This window comes from Hibiscus syriacus, unplaced genomic scaffold (assembly GCF_006381635.1).
Source record: "Hibiscus syriacus cultivar Baekdansim isolate YM2019G1 unplaced genomic scaffold, ASM638163v2 tig00111392_pilon, whole genome shotgun sequence".
Taxonomy (NCBI): domain Eukaryota; kingdom Viridiplantae; phylum Streptophyta; class Magnoliopsida; order Malvales; family Malvaceae; genus Hibiscus; species Hibiscus syriacus.
Genome location: NW_024063078.1, coordinates 1,824,343 through 1,840,196, shown reverse-complemented (window position 1 = coordinate 1,840,196; position 15,854 = coordinate 1,824,343). Strand labels below are relative to the sequence as shown.

The window sequence follows — 15,854 nt, the reverse complement described above, 5'->3', positions numbered from 1 at the left end:
ATCACTTTTAATCATCATCAGCAGCTTTGAAGTAGTTGATCAGAAAACTGCAGGGTGTTGTGTTTGTTTTTTTTAGTGGAAATTTTAGGGCTCTTAACCTGCAGGACTCTAGACAGAACCGAGAGCTATAACGATAGGCACTGTAAGAGTTCTTGTAATCCTCGAGTTGTGATAAATATGTAACTTTTATTTAAATAACACAATCTTCTTCTCTATTTTCTCCATATTATTTTAATGAAACTTGTGGATATATGAAGTGTTTATCTAACTGACAAGGCATTGCTAGAATCAGGGTGAGATCGAGCCCTCGAGGCTCCCATGTCGAGTTCATAAACACGTCGACGGCGCTGTCGATTTCGTACAACTCCGAGGCATCCAATGCGCCTAAAACATTCGCATTCGAGCCCTGATGTTCTGCATACCTTTTATCCCATGGATCAAATCCTGCTACAAGAAGATATACAACAATTTACTTTTCAAAGGATATCGATACCGTACTTTTTTTTCGTAACGTTGTACATGTTTCCGGTTTAGTATCGCATGGACATTCCTTTGAGGCAGTGGCTAAACGTGATAAGAGTTTGAGGTGGTCAATATAAAATTTCAAAAATTTAGAGGTTTAAATTAAGATTTTTAAAATTTTTGAAGGGTTTAGTTTATATTTTTCCAGAAAAATTAGGGTCTAACTCTAATTTTTAAAATTTTAAGAGGCTTATGAACACTTTTAAAAATTAAATAAGAACAATAAAAAATTAAAATTTAATTTGAATTTCTGAAAATTTTGAAGAGTGAAATCATTTTTTAAAATTTTAAATATCAAAATTAAATTTTGGGTAAACTACATGGAAGACCACTAAACTATGGTCAAAAATCAATTTGACCACCGAACTTTCAATTGAATCAATCTGACCACCAAACTTTTTAATTGATTCAGTCAAACAACTCTCCGTTAAAAAAATAACGGCGCGTCCGACGTGGCTGTTCAATAAGCTTATTATTTATAGGTTGGATATGCACAATACCACGTCATAATACCACATAAGAAAAAAATAGCATTTAATGGCACTCTAAAACTCTTTATTTCAAATTTTTCATCATTCTAAAAACCCTAATATATGTGGTGCTGAAATAGAAGAAACAAAGAGTGAAGGAAGAAGAAGAGAAGACTGCTTCAAAACATGGATGAAGAAAATGAGAAGAGGATGCGCTTATGTGGAGTTCGTTCGACGAAACTATGGTTTGCAAGTTTTGGGGTTGTGGAAATTATGGAAAAGGGGCTAGGGTTTACAAGTTTTTTTGCTGGTATGATCCACCAATAACTTATCAGTCAAAAACTATTATTGTTGGTCTTCTAAGAAAGATTGGAGCAATGGAGGAGTAACAAAGGAAACGTAAAATTTGTTGGATTTTGACTTCTCTTCTTGTTTTCTTTGTGGGAGTGATACTGAGAATTATAATCACTTGATTATTAGTCTTCTTTTGTTGTCTTCTTTGTGGGAGTGATTTAGGGTAATATTATGCTGTGTGCTGTTAACTGCATTTTATGGGTTATAAGATTTGTGTTAGAAATGAAGATGCAAGATTTGTGTTAGAAATGAAAATGCAATGTATGTAACCTATTTTTCAGTGTTATGCTTTACGTATTAATGAAATGAAATGTTAAATTTGTGAGTTATATTTGTCTTAACGAAATGCTTCAAATATAAGGAAAGAAAACATACAAAAAATGTCATTGAATTTATTTTCAAGCCAATATATGGCATACATCGAATGTTTGACCAATACACATAAGTAAAAAAACTAAAACATTTAGAGATCAATTGTTTGAACATACATAAGCTCTTTTCAGCTATCAACACAAAACCTAACAATATATGTTTCAAAGGATACCAATACCGTACTTTTTTTCGTAACGTTGTATGGGTTTCCGATTTATTATCGCATGGACATTCCTTTGAGGCAGTGGCACGAGATAGAGTTTGAGGGGGTCAATATAAAATTTTAAAAATTTAGAGGTTTAAATTAAGATTTTTAATTTTTTTGAAGGGTTTAGTTTATATTTTTTTTCAAAAAATTAGGGTCTAACTATAATTTTTAAAATTTTAAGAGGTTTAATGAGAATTTTTAAAAATTATGAGGGAGAATTTAATTAAGAACATTAAAAAAATTAAAATTTAATTTGAATTTCTAAAAATTTTGAAGAGTGAAATTATTTTTTTTTGAAAAATTTAAATATCAAAATTAATATTTTTAAAATTTTAGGGCCATAGCCCCTCTATCTGGTCCAGTTTGTGTTCTGCCCTGCTTTGAGGGGAACTCATAGATGTTAACGTGTACCTCACCAACAGTATTGGTTATACAACTCTAACGTGTCTTACTCCAATCTTTGCTTAAATATTTGAACTTTGTTGATAACCTTGTTTTAAATAATTTTTAAAATTTTAAAATAATATTTGTTTTTTAATAACTTTTTTTATAAAATATTTTGTTTTATTCTCAGCTAAGCCCAAATCTCAATACAAACATTTGTTGGCCCAAAATAAAACCGGCTCACGAGTTTAGACATAAAAACTGGGAGGTCCCCAACCATATAAAACCAACACACCCGTACGAATCTCCTTCTCTTTATCTTGAACATCAAGTCGAAAGTCGGTGTCTGTATTCTTTGTGAGTTTCCTAGGGTTAGGGTTTTAAAGGCAAAGAATCTTCGAAGATGCAATTCATGGATCCAACCAAAAAGCGCAAGCTTGATGAAAACGGTGCAGTTTCAGCGATATCGGAACCTGATCCAATCACCAAATTAACCCCACAAGATGGCCGCAAACTAATCGAGCGATTCACCCCCGACCAACTTCTCGACATCCTCCAAGAAGCCGTCTGTCGCCACGTGGACGTTCTTTCTGCTGTTCGATCTATCGCCGATCAGGACCCATCTCAACGGAAGCTCTTCATCCGTGGGTTGGGTTGGGATACCACAACTGACGGCCTTCGTTCTCTCTTTTCGGTCTATGGGGAACTAGAGGAAGCGGTTGTTATCCTCGACAAGACTACCGGGAAATCGAAAGGGTATGGATTTGTTACGTTTAAGCATGTTGATGGTGCTTTGCTTGCTCTTAAAGAACCTAGTAAGAAAATTGACGGGAGGGTTACGGTGACACAGCTGGCGGCGGCGGGTAATTCGGGGATGAATAGTAACCCGGTGGATGTTCATATGAGGAAGATTTATGTAGCTAATGTTCCGTATGATATGCCGGCGGATAAGTTATTGGGTCATTTTGCTCAGTATGGGGAAATAGAAGAGGGGCCTTTGGGTTTCGATAAGCAGACGGGGAAATCAAGGGGATTTGCTCTTTTTGTTTATAAGACAGCAGAAGGGGCTCAGGCAGCGTTAGTGGAGCCGGTGAAGAACATTGATGGGAGACAAATGAATTGTAAGCTGGCTATTGAAGGGAAAAAAGGGAAGCAAGGACAAGATGGGATGATACAAAGTGGAGGTGCAGCTCCGGGTAACGCAGATATGGGAATGGGAGGACCTGGTGGAGGATATGGTGGGCCTGGCGGACCGGGTGGTTATGGTGGGTTCTCAGGTGGACTGCAAGGGCCGCCTGGTCCAATGGGTCATCCTCATCCCTTGAATTCATCAGGAGTTGGAGTGGGGACTTTGAGTGGAAACGGAGTTGCTGGTGGTGGTTATGGATCTGGACTTGGTGGTCCTTATGGTGGGTATGGTGGTCCAGGTTCAACCGGCTATGGTGGGTTGAGTGGTGCTGGTGCAGGGGGTGCGTTGGCTGCTGCAGCTGGAGGATCTTCATTGTATAGATTGCCGAATAGTTCTGTTGGGATGCCAACTGGTGGTTATCCAGAGGCTGCTCATTATGGCTTGTCTTCCGCAGGTGCTTTCCCTAATCAGCTTCACCAAGGAGCTGGGACATCTCCTGCTCCAAGAGTTCCACCCGGTGCTATGTATCCCAGTGGACCACCTTTCTACTGAGGTTGTTTTCCCTGATTTAGCATTCTTTAAATTCATGTTTTATGTGTTTTTAACCCAGCTGATTATAGTTAGATCGAGTTAATTTTTGTGTTTGTGTTTGCTGATGTGCTTACTATGGGTATTTATTCCTTGTGTGTAATTGTAATTGCTTCAAAAGTTTTGGTTTTTTACCTGCTTTGTTCTGTCATAATGTGTTAGTTGCGTGCTAATATGCTTGTATAGTAGTAGTCTACATGTAGTTTTACTTTTGCTTTTTGTAGAATATATTATATTTGGTCAGATTTTGTTGCGTTTTTAAATGGTTCACTGTTGCACATTAGCTTTATATTTCATTTTTTATGTCTGAACCTTTTTGAAAATGATATGTCCGTATTGTATGGAAAACTTTATTTATCTGTGGCTGGTGGTTAATTAATGTCTATGCTAGAAGCTTTTGGTTGATTTTTTTTGTCACGGGCAGTTGATTCCTGCTGGTTAGTGAAATTATCTAAAATACTAATAAACATTTAAAATGAAGGATATAAATGTCATTATATTTCCATTTTTAATATTCCTGTATGCAATCAAGAAAATTATGCTTTCCTCTAGTTACTGAACTTCTTTCATCTTCCACCTGTTTATTTCAACTTTTGTATTTATTTTCACCTAAATAGTGAGTGTGCTAAATTTCCTTATTTTAGTATGGCATTAAGGTTTCCTTCTCTGTGGCTTACCGAATATAGATATCTTTACTTTCCATTTTACTTGTGTTGGAAGGCATATTATTATCTCGCGTCTAATCATGGCTAGAGAACCATATTCAATTTGTGGATTTTAGTATTTTACTATTTGTTGGAATGAACTGAATGAATTGTTGTGTTGATAAGAACCAGCATTCTTCAAAATCATTTTGAAACTGAAATTTTACCAAGCACTTTTATGCGTACAAGTTTTTTGGTCACACTTCTATAACTATCTTGGTTTTATTTTACTGCTACTACCTGTAGGGAACATATATTTTCTATTGAGATTGGATGAGATACCATCTGTGTTATTAGTTTCCCTGATATGGTGGAAGTTCTCTTTCGCTTTGAGTTGGCTATCCCTTTTTCATGCATGTGCAATTTTTCAAGTGTCTTACTTGGTTGTATTATCAATATTGCCCATTCTTGTGTATATCATTTGATTGCATCCGAGGACAGGAAGAGTAAATTTCAATCTCAATATTGTGCCTTTTATTTGGTCACTATCTAGTATCTACAGTTTAACTTGCCTTGAACATGTCATTTTTGCATTGTAGTTCATTTTTCTTATTTGCTTCTGATCTCTAGCATTCATTTTTGTTGTTTGTTTTAATTGTTAGTTAGTCTGAGTAAATAACTAAATATATTATCTTCATCTTTTTTAAAATGAAATCTAGATTTATTTGGTTTTCAAAATTCTCTGGAGGAAAGTTTTCTAACACCGTGGAGTTGTATGATTCCTTTTTTTTATGTTTTGTGGTGCTAATTAGAGAGATATATTTGATTGACTGATTATTGCAATGTCTGTGTGTTTCTGTTTGTGCTTTGTGTTTGACAAGGGACAAGCATCTGAGGTGATCCCTTCAAGTAAGCACATTGTGCATGTGTGTGTGTTTTTGTTTCACTAGTGTTGCTTTAATACATTGTTTCCAATTAGTTTTTGACCTTTATGTTTGATGATGTAAAATGATGAATTGGGTTGTTAATGGGTGTTTGATTCAGGTTTATGACAGCTTGTTGGACGCAGATGCTTTTTGTGGTTCTGGTGATTGCCTGAATGCAGACTATATATACTCTGGCTAGATGAATGCATTAGCTGGGCTCTTACAGCCACTTCTCTTGATTTGCAACTCTAAGATGTTTTTCTTTTCTTTTTCTTTTTTGGTTGTTGTAGTGCTGGTTGGCAAAAGATATGGTGTAGACTACTTTTCTATGTTTTGTTAGGAAACTTTGTTCCTGCGGTACCTTTTAGCCATTAGTATAGTTTTTTAATAATACAAGTAATGACTTTCTTCGCCTATTTTCACTGGTATATGTGGTTGTTATTGAATCTCCTCCATGTGGATTTTTTTCTTTGTTGATATCGCTTTTCTTTTCTATTGCTTACTCTGATGGACTACACTAATAACATATATTCAGCTTATTGTTATTGAACTTGAATTGCTATATAAATTAATTGGTTGTACATAACTTTCCCCGGATAAGTGTTACAGCACCCTTGTTTTCTTTTGGGTGTGAACAAGGTTACCTCACAATGTTAAACTTTTGCATCCTTGTTACAACTTTTTCTGTAATTGGCATAATTATGTGTTAGGATTGTCATCCAAAGATGACTTCAAGATTATTGTATCATCGGCTTATCATACAGTCGAGAGTTTCAGTGATATTTGACTCTTCATATGATACTTGCCTGGCGTGCCCTTTTCCCAAGGGTTTTATGTGCAAAATTTTGTAGACTGCTCCAATATCGTGGACTTTCTGAGTGGGTTATTGTTTCAGTGATGAACCTAATGATGTGAGAACAAGTATTAAATTAAGTATACCAGTGATTTGTCGGTTGCTTCTTGATCTCGTTCTGCGATTTGTTGAGTTTTGGTGTACTTAACAGTTTACTTGTATAATACCGGTGGCCTTTTTCTGGTTTTGTTGAATTTGTAAAGGTGCTCTTGCTTGTACCAATTCATTGGGGACCTGAACTTTCTCCCATGTACTGCAACTGTCTTCTTTGTTGGTCAACAAATATATTTTTTTATTCCAGCTGACTGTCTTTGTTAGGTATCCTGATGGGTTTTGCGGGAGACTGGTTGAAATGCCAGCTTTTATTTTATTTTATTTTCTTTTGTTTGGCTGGGGGCAACTAACAACCAGATTTCTGTAAAAGGATGAAAATTTTAAGTTTACTTACTGAAACCGAAGTCAATATCCTGTTGGAACACTTTCCTTGTGGGTTATGCTCGTGATAGTTGATTTTGATAACTTTACCTATTGAATTATCTTGGCATGTTCCTCTAAAAAGAGTTTCTTGTTGCGAATGAATGAATGATTTTTTGATTGTTTTTTATAGAAACCCTTTTGTCCTATTGGTTGCCAAAATTAAGCTTCGAATAGAATTTGCAGACTGGATCGAGCTTTCGACTATGATTCTTTGTTGAGCTTGAATGTCTTACTTAGATGTGTATAAAACTAGGATCCGATTTCTTTATTTCCTAGCTTGATGGAAGATGAGACTGTTAGATTGGAAGTGTTGGTAGACAACCATTTAACTACTTCCACTGTGATACTCTATGGATTTTCCGTGCGTCATATGTTGCGTTCAAGAATATCTTTTTTCTGCCTGAGCAACCAAGGGCATATTACTCCTTTTATTGATGGGGTAGGTAGTAAAGTTATATAGCTGACATTTTTTGCTGGTGTTGGGTGGGATTGATGCTCTCTTATCATATATTTTAACTGGCTTTGGTACCTTCTCTTCCATCTCTCTTTTCTCCCATCGTTTCGGCCATTTGCCGAGGAACACTGGGAGCATAAAACCAACCTCAAAGATGAAATGGAAAGCCTAGATGGAGCAACCACAGGCACATCATGCAAATGAAGCAGAGATGGACTCGATTCTCTACAATAGAATATCGATCATCAGTCCCCGGAGGAGCCCGTCTACATCGACAATATCAGGATAAGATGCCATTACCTACCCTGGAGATTTGTCGTAGGAAGTGTCTGAACTGTTGTAGCAATCCACGGAGGAACAGTGGAGATGGGGTCATCATATCTTTTTATTTCATTTTTTTTTTCAAATTCTCCCTGTATTTTCAACCAACCAGAGATGAAAAACAAAACTTGGCATTTGACAATTCCAATGATATGTTGGTTTAATAATGTTTTAATGGGTACCACACTCTCTCTCTGTGCCATTCCTTTTTCCTGCTTTATTTTAATTGAGATTTAAAGCTTATCAGAATCTGACTTTTTTTTATCAATTGCATCATTGTTTGAAATGTGGGGAAAAGAAATGATGCTAATGACTAATGTTCCTCAATATTATGTGGACATCAATTCTAGTTGATGAGAAATACTTTAAATTCTACGGTTTGATTCAGATTTTTCTGTTTTACGATTTAGTTTCAGTTCGATTTAGATGTCCAGTGTTATAATTTGTTGGTTCCATTTGGATGTTTAGTGTCATAATTTGTTTGTTTTAATTCAGAGATTGAATTGATGAGATAAATTTAAATATATAAAATCTCAGAATTAATAATATTCTTTTTATAAATTTTAGTTTGTGTGTGTTTAGTTCATGTTTGAAGGTTGAGGTACATGAAAAGATAAATGATTAAAAATTGTAAATTTATATCAAATTGAATTTAATTAAAAATTTTGGTTTTTATGTGATTTTATTTTGATTTTTCTAAAAGAATTGTATAATATTATTTGATTTACATTTTATTGCGGAATTGAATTGAATAAAATCCTACTATAATATGACTAAAGAATAATCTTAGGAAATTATTCAAAAAAATTAATCTTAGAAAAAAAAAAATATACTAATCCGATATTAGATGTTCAGTTCTCAATAGCCCAAAAAAATAAAGTTATTATCTTTTTTTTAATTATTACAATTATTTATTATCTTTAAATGATATAATTATTATGTGCAGATGAATATACTTTAGTAATTTTATATCCTTAAAAAATAATGATTTATTATTAGTTGATTAGTGTAGAAAAATTGTAACTTTTAGAATCATTTGAATATAAACTATGTAAAAGAAACTGTAATATTCTAATATTTGTAAATCAAAAAGTTTGAAACTTTTTTTGTTTTTGGATAAAAATGGAAACTTTTTTAAAAAATATAAATAAATAAGTCAAAAAACATGAAATAACCATTTGGCATCAACCACTGTAAAACAGTGAAGATTAGTAGTTTAGTTCACTCAGCTTCGCGGATAAATACAAAAAAACCCAGACATTTCCTCCTCCTCGAGCCTGTTGAACCCCTCAACAATACTTCTTTCTGTTTTTCCTACTCTTCAGTTTCAGCCCTCAGCAACAATGTTTCGATTCGTAGCTCGATCGGCAGCCGGGAAGCACCTCCTCCTCCGAGGGTATGCCACAGAATCCGCACCCGACCGGAAAGTCGCGGTCTTGGGCGCTGCCGGAGGGATCGGCCAGCCCTTGGCTCTCCTCATGAAGCTTAACCCTCTTGTTTCTCGACTGGCTCTCTATGATATCGCTAACACTCCTGGCGTTGCAGCTGATGTCAGCCACGTCAACACCAGATCTGAGGTCTATTTTAAAAACTCATCCTTTCTTTGTTGGATTTAGAAATATTTATATTTAATTTCCTTTTTTTTAATGTTAGAACGTAATTTTATGTTATTTCTAATGTGGGTTTTGTGTTGATTTTTGTGTTTAATGTTGTTTTTTGCTTCTTTTCTCTAGATTTTATTAGATTTATTGGTGATAAAATGTGATCTTATCTGTCTATATAGCTAATGTATAAGTTGATCTAATATTTTTAGATGGGATTTGTGTAATGATTCAGCTATTTTGTTCCATTCAAATTCGATATTGCTGTTATGTTTTCATCTTGTGATTTAGCTTTGATCGCTTGAATCTTCTTCTTTGTTAAGGATTTGAGGTTTTAGATATTTAGATACTGTTACTTGTTTATTGTAAATCCGTTTATTTCCTTTAGCAAATCAATTCGTGTATTTGTGTGTTTTGCTTCAGGTTACTGGATATGTTGGTGAAGATCAATTGGGACAAGCTTTGGAGGGATGCGATGTCGTCATAATTCCCGCTGGTGTGCCAAGAAAGCCCGTATGACTCGTGATGATCTTTTCAACATTAATGCCGGAATCGTCAAGGGTCTATGTGCTGCTATTGCTAAGTATTGCCCTAATGTGAGTTTCGATACTTTTTTCTCCTCCTTTGAGAAAACCATTTTTTCAGGATCCTTGGTGCTTCTAACGACTTCAATTATTTAGGTTCTATTTCTTCTATATGACTGTTAAAGTCTATCTTACCGAAGAGGGATCGGGGAAGCTGAAATAGAACTGATTTATTATTTACAATTTGTGTTTCATGAACTGATCATCATACGATTCATACCAATCTCCTTGCTGTTTAAAATGTAATAGATAATTTTGATGATTGAAAGATATTGCTTAGCTCCAAAGAATATTTTCTTTCTATTGTGAGCTTATATAAGACTTCCTTTTCCCAGACTATTTAATGAGCTCGATTTATGGTCCAGGCACTTGTTAATATGATCAGCAATCCTGTCAATTCAACTGTTCCGATTGCAGCTGAGGTTTTCAAGAAGGAAGGGACTTATGATGAGAAAAAATTATTTGGTGTAACTACCCTTGATGTGGTTAGGGCTAAGACTTTCTACGCCGGAAAGGCAAAAGTAAATGTTGCAGGTTTGTTGAATTCTTGACTTGTAGAAGTTATATATACACTGCTATAAACAAAAGAGGGAAGAAACTGGGTTACCTCTCCCCCACCCTCTCTTTTGAGAACTTTTTGTTTCAATAAATTAGCAGAATTTGAGTCTCGGTTTTCCGAGGGTTTCTAGGGCCCAAAATGTAGTTTTAGAAATTTTGGATTATACGGGGGAACTTGCTGATTGACTAAGTTTCTTCACTTTCTTGCAGATGTTAACGTCCCAGTTGTTGGCGGTCATGCTGGAATAACAATTCTCCCTCTATTTTCCCAAGTACTTCTTCCCTATATTCTTTTCATCTGATTTCATTTCATATCAAAATGCATCTAATGCTCGACATTGTTGTGCCCTGCCTTTCATCTTTTTGTTAATCATATCCTTCGCTGAGTTGCATTTTATATTTGATTAGGCCACACCAAAAGCGAATTTACCTGAAGATGAAATCAAGGCTCTCACAAAGCGAACACAAGATGGAGGCACTGAAGTTGTGGAAGCAAAGGCAGGAAAGGGTTCGGCAACATTATCAATGGCGTAAGTATTAGTCATAAACTTATTTTGATTTCCTTGCAATTGTATGTGAAGTCGTAAACTGAAATCATATGCTCTTAGCCTAAGTTGTCTTGTTTCTTTGTGCAGCTATGCTGGAGCCCTTTTTGCTGATGCTTGCCTTAAAGGATTGAATGGTGTTCCTGATGTTGTGGAATGTTCATTCGTACAGTCGACTGTTACTGAACTTCCTTTCTTTGCTTCAAAGGTGATGTATTCAAAAGGCCTTGATATTTCTTAAGTTTTTGTCTATCCAGAATTCGCTATCAAATGGTACTTGTGCTCCACTTTCGGATGGATGATTCTGGCCTAAACTTGCCCCCAGCCTGTACATAAGCTAAACTCACATAGCTTCTTGTCTTACGGTTTTACCATCTCCCCCCCAACTTGTTCGTAAATTAAGGGTTTTTTGTTTCCTATATGATCGCCATTACCGTTAACTTCCATCTCTGACTGCAGGTAAGGCTCGGAAAGAATGGTGTGGAGGAAGTTTTGGGGTTGGGTCCTCTCTCTGACTACGAGAAGGAAGGATTGGAGAAACTTAAACCAGAACTTAAAGCATCTATAGTGAAGGGAATCAACTTTGCCAACCAGAGTTGAATTTGTCGTTTGAGATTTTCTTGCATTAGGGCAATGAAAAATTTTGCAGTTACTTTGGCTGCTGTTGTTTTTCCGGCTGCAAGCAGCGTCGGATTTGGAGTTCGATTAGTCATACCATAAACTTCCACTAATAATTCCCAGTGGTATGTTACAGGGAGTGTGCTTCATTAAGACCTTTTGTTTTTTCACTATAAAATTGGGATATGATTATCACATTTGATTTTCCCTGGTTATTCCTCTAGAATCCGTCTTTGGTGAATGGCTATATTTATCCTACGGCATTTTGCAAATGTATTCTGAAGATTTATTGGTGTTCGATTACTCGATACTCATTACTTGATTTGTTAGAGTTGATTTTACTATGAGGCATACCATTTATCCAGTCAACATAGAGCAGTCATCACGATTCTAAGACTAACATTAACTGTACTTGCATCTTAAATTAGTCACTTATCATGATATTATCGAATATAATTCTCTATTTAAATCAGAAGTGATTATGGCGGTCGTAATCCAAAATCCAAAACATTACTATCAACAATGATCAATAGCTTGATTAAATTATCGAGGATTGAATATTGAGGTAAATTATCGAGGATTGAATATTGGGGTAAATTATCGAGGATTGAATATTGAGGTGGGGTGACACGATCAAGGCTAATTTACGGATCGGTTTCACTGTCGGACTCTTGATGAATCGGTTAAAGGGACAGACTTTTCTTAAGGCAAGTGTGAACTGAGAACGAACTCCTGAACTGGTGAGTTCAAACGACAGGAAATGAACAGTGCAGTCAACGACCGAACGACAACGCGCGACTACGCGCGAATGCTAATAGACATCGAAGGGAGGTGGCGGTCACCACGTGCCATTATCTAACAGGTTCGCACATCATTTGAACGGTTCAGCAACAAACCTTAACCATTAATCTTTGATTTCCCAAAAAGAAAAAAAAGAAGAAAAAAAAGATTTGATCTTTAAATTATCTTTTTGCTTAAAATGTCACTTGATTGAGGCTACGGAACTGGTAAAATAACTACTTGGGAAGTGATCCCTTTAAAGTTAAAAGCTTCAAAATGGGTAAGCATTGATTTATCTGTTTTAGTTCATAATTGATACTTTACAGAGAACAGAATTTTGGTTTTGTTCTCTTCTTTCCTATATTGATTTATCAGTGATAGAGATAGATGATACTTCTCTTGATTGTATAACTTTTTTTCAAGTATTGAAGTTACTGTTGCAGTCATTCAAGTGTCTAGATTATGTTGCAGATCCATCAATCTGCATCCAAGGATCATGGAGGGTTCTTGATGTTTAGTTCAATCTCTGTTTTTTTCTTTCTTTCTTTTGGGTATGTTTGTGTTGAGATTGAGTCATCTGCAACTTGAGAATTTCACTTTGTTTACAATCTTTTGATCTGCTGAAAGTTTTTATTGAAATTCCTTGTGACATATCTTTGCAGTTGTTTCTTAATCTCGGGCTGCACCGATCGATCTTCAAGCCGAATGCGGCATCTAGAGAACATGGATGATACGATATCAGAATCTACCAGTCCTTATTCAGCCTCAGGGATGGAGTATTCATCGATTAATAATCAATCCTACAATACTTATCAATGGCATTTGCATCCACAAATGAGTGATGATATGACGCATTCTCAAGCGACCCACGGCAATTTTCTTGAAGGTGAAGCTTCGCAACAACCGAGACCAGGAGGTCGTAGAGCTAGAATGAGTATAGATGAGAGAAAAGCACGCAAAAAGCAGACCGATGTGGAATATAGGCAGCGGAAAAAGGTAATGAAGGAGACTGTGAAGGAGGAGGGATTGGATAGAATTGTCAACTGAAGTGCTGAATGAGTATGCAAGAAACGTATTTCTTACAAGACAAAAGGTTTTGGTATTTAACTTTGGCTTTCATTTGTGCAGGCTAAATTCGACAAAATGACTGCCCTGAACCAATCCTTGCAAGACAAAGTTAGAAAGTGAGTGCCGAGAATAGACAATTAAAAGCGGCAACCGGACAGTTGAGTTACGAGAACAGACACTTAGAGAAAACTGGACAACCGAGCTTCGAGAACAGAGACATTCAAGGCAAGGGACAACTTCCACAAGAAGTTCTGCCGAGTCAAGATAGTTACATTTCCCAACCAAGAAGTCAGATTGAGCAAAATGTTAATGTCCAGGTAGCAACTGTGTTTACAGTGCATGATCAATTCTATAACCACATTTGGCTTGACATATCTTTACTGATTACCATATAATCTTTGAAGGCGAACATCGATTTTAATCTCATTTGCTGGTCTATTTCATTTTACTTACAGAGCCATCATTGTATGGAGGATATCCGCACTGAAGGAGCTGCCGAATGGGTATGGGAACTCTTTCAAGTTCCTTTAAGTCATTTGACACCTTTCAATCTTTAGTCTGACTTGCTGATGTTAGAATTTTTATTTTTCCAGTTTGATGGTTTGGAAATGGATGAGTTACTAAATCTGTTGCCTCTTGAGGATGAGATGACTCCATGTGCAAGATTTGCTATCAATGAGTCTACTACCGAACATCCGAAGAACTCTCATTGTGGTTTGTGTCCCGCTGAGGTGGCTAAGATCAAGTTGCATAGTTCCTTACAGAACTTGACGCAGAAGTTGAGAGCCATGCAGATCCCTCGCACTTCACAGGCTTAGAGGGGGAGCTGATAAGAGTTGGGAGATTTAGAATTCCATCGTCTCTTATTCCAACTGCCAAGAGGATAAAAGATTCCTATGGCGATGTTTCTGCAACGAGTCTAGTAAGTCCCAGTGTTTCTGGAACAATCTATATTTTGTTCTTTGCCACGATCAGAGCGATGGAACATCTACGGCTCGACCAGGTTACCGAGGACATAATGCTGAAATGGAGAGATGTAATCAAGGATGCTTTACGCCTTAGTTTCAACGTGACATTTGCCATGGATCATTTGAAGAAAATTGCTTGTGCATACTTTGGTCTAACAGGGCGCCTATTGCTCCAAGACATGGATGCAAAGATCTCAACTTTAGAGGCTGAGATTAACAAATGGAAGGAAAAACGTGCTACAATATATGAGACATCTCAGACGAGTATCGATGCCGCTGAGAAATTCATCGGAGTACCCGTCAGCACAGGTTTATTTCCTTAGTTTTCTTCCAATAGGATTATGCATTGTTGAAATTGAGATGCCGTTCTTAATACTTGTACTGCAGAAAAATATCATCACATGAAATCGTCATACCATTTTACCTGATATCTTGCTCATTCAAAAGATTGACACAATCTCTTTGTATAATATTCCTAATTTTCGAAATAATACTCACCATTTTTATCCACTTTAAGCCTTAAATCTTGTACCGGCATCGAAACCACCACTGTGATTTGCATCTGTTTGATAATATGCAACTCTCCAAGTCCCCGTTGAACAAAGGGTTTCTTTATCAACTATTGATGCTCGAGCTACCACCTAAACATTGTTGGTAGTGGCTTAAATACTGGAGTTCTGTCTTATATGCTTTGTTAGCTTGTCCCATACGAGAGGAAGAGATCTGGTTTCACCCAAGGTCGGGGAGGCGAAGTGAGCCTTGTCTTGACTTAACAGAACCGCAAGTTGTAAGGTGGATGAGACTGGCAATCAAGAGCAACTGGTTGACCAAAATGGCAATACCGGTGAATTGATTCCCCGAAGACCATGTTTATAGGCCTTAAACTGAAAGAATTGGAACACGATGCACGCCTGTTAGCGACCTACTTATGAAGATCGAAGCCGATGAAGAGAGAAATGTGAAGTTTCCAGACTTCAGTGGCGTAGATGGGGATCGCTTACATCGGACTAATGGACATCAAAAGATGAAGAATCCGATTACAAAGATCTCGAGATCAAAATATGATTTGAGCTCTGGGAAACAAGAGGTTGCAAAGATATATAAACAGTCCAAGGTTTACAACGATGTTGCAGATGATTTTAATGGCAAGTTTGTCAGCTCGAGTATGATTCAATCTTGATACAGCTTACTATAAGTTTATAACATCCAAACCTCAGATACTCATACTCGGACGAACAAATTTCTTACAACATAGTAACACGAAGATGATATAAAACTTAACTATAAAGTACCTTAAATTTGATAAAATACATAAACACGAACACGTTACATGATCTTAGATCCAACTTCGAAATTGGAAAAACACATGATCAAGCAGGATCTGTTACTGTTCTCCAGGAATGAAAAGGCTTTCATTTTGTCATCTTCAT

At 36.3% G+C, this 15,854-nt stretch overlaps 1 protein-coding gene and 2 pseudogenes across 1 annotated transcript; all 3 read left to right on the top strand.

Moving 5' to 3' along the window:
* Positions 1–2,584: 2,584 nt before the first annotated feature.
* LOC120160395 (UBP1-associated protein 2C-like) lies at positions 2,585–6,025 on the top strand. The gene is made up of 2 exons (XM_039170812.1): positions 2,585–3,992; positions 5,716–6,025. The coding sequence occupies exon 1, from the start codon at positions 2,714–2,716 to the stop codon at positions 3,989–3,991; it is 1,278 nt and encodes a 425-aa protein (XP_039026743.1). The 5' UTR covers positions 2,585–2,713; the 3' UTR covers position 3,992; positions 5,716–6,025.
* Positions 6,026–8,969: 2,944 nt separating this feature from the next.
* LOC120160189 lies at positions 8,970–11,616 on the top strand (annotated as a pseudogene).
* Positions 11,617–12,596: 980 nt separating this feature from the next.
* Positions 12,597–14,872, top strand: LOC120160200 (annotated as a pseudogene).
* The last annotated feature ends 982 nt before the right edge of the window (positions 14,873–15,854 follow it).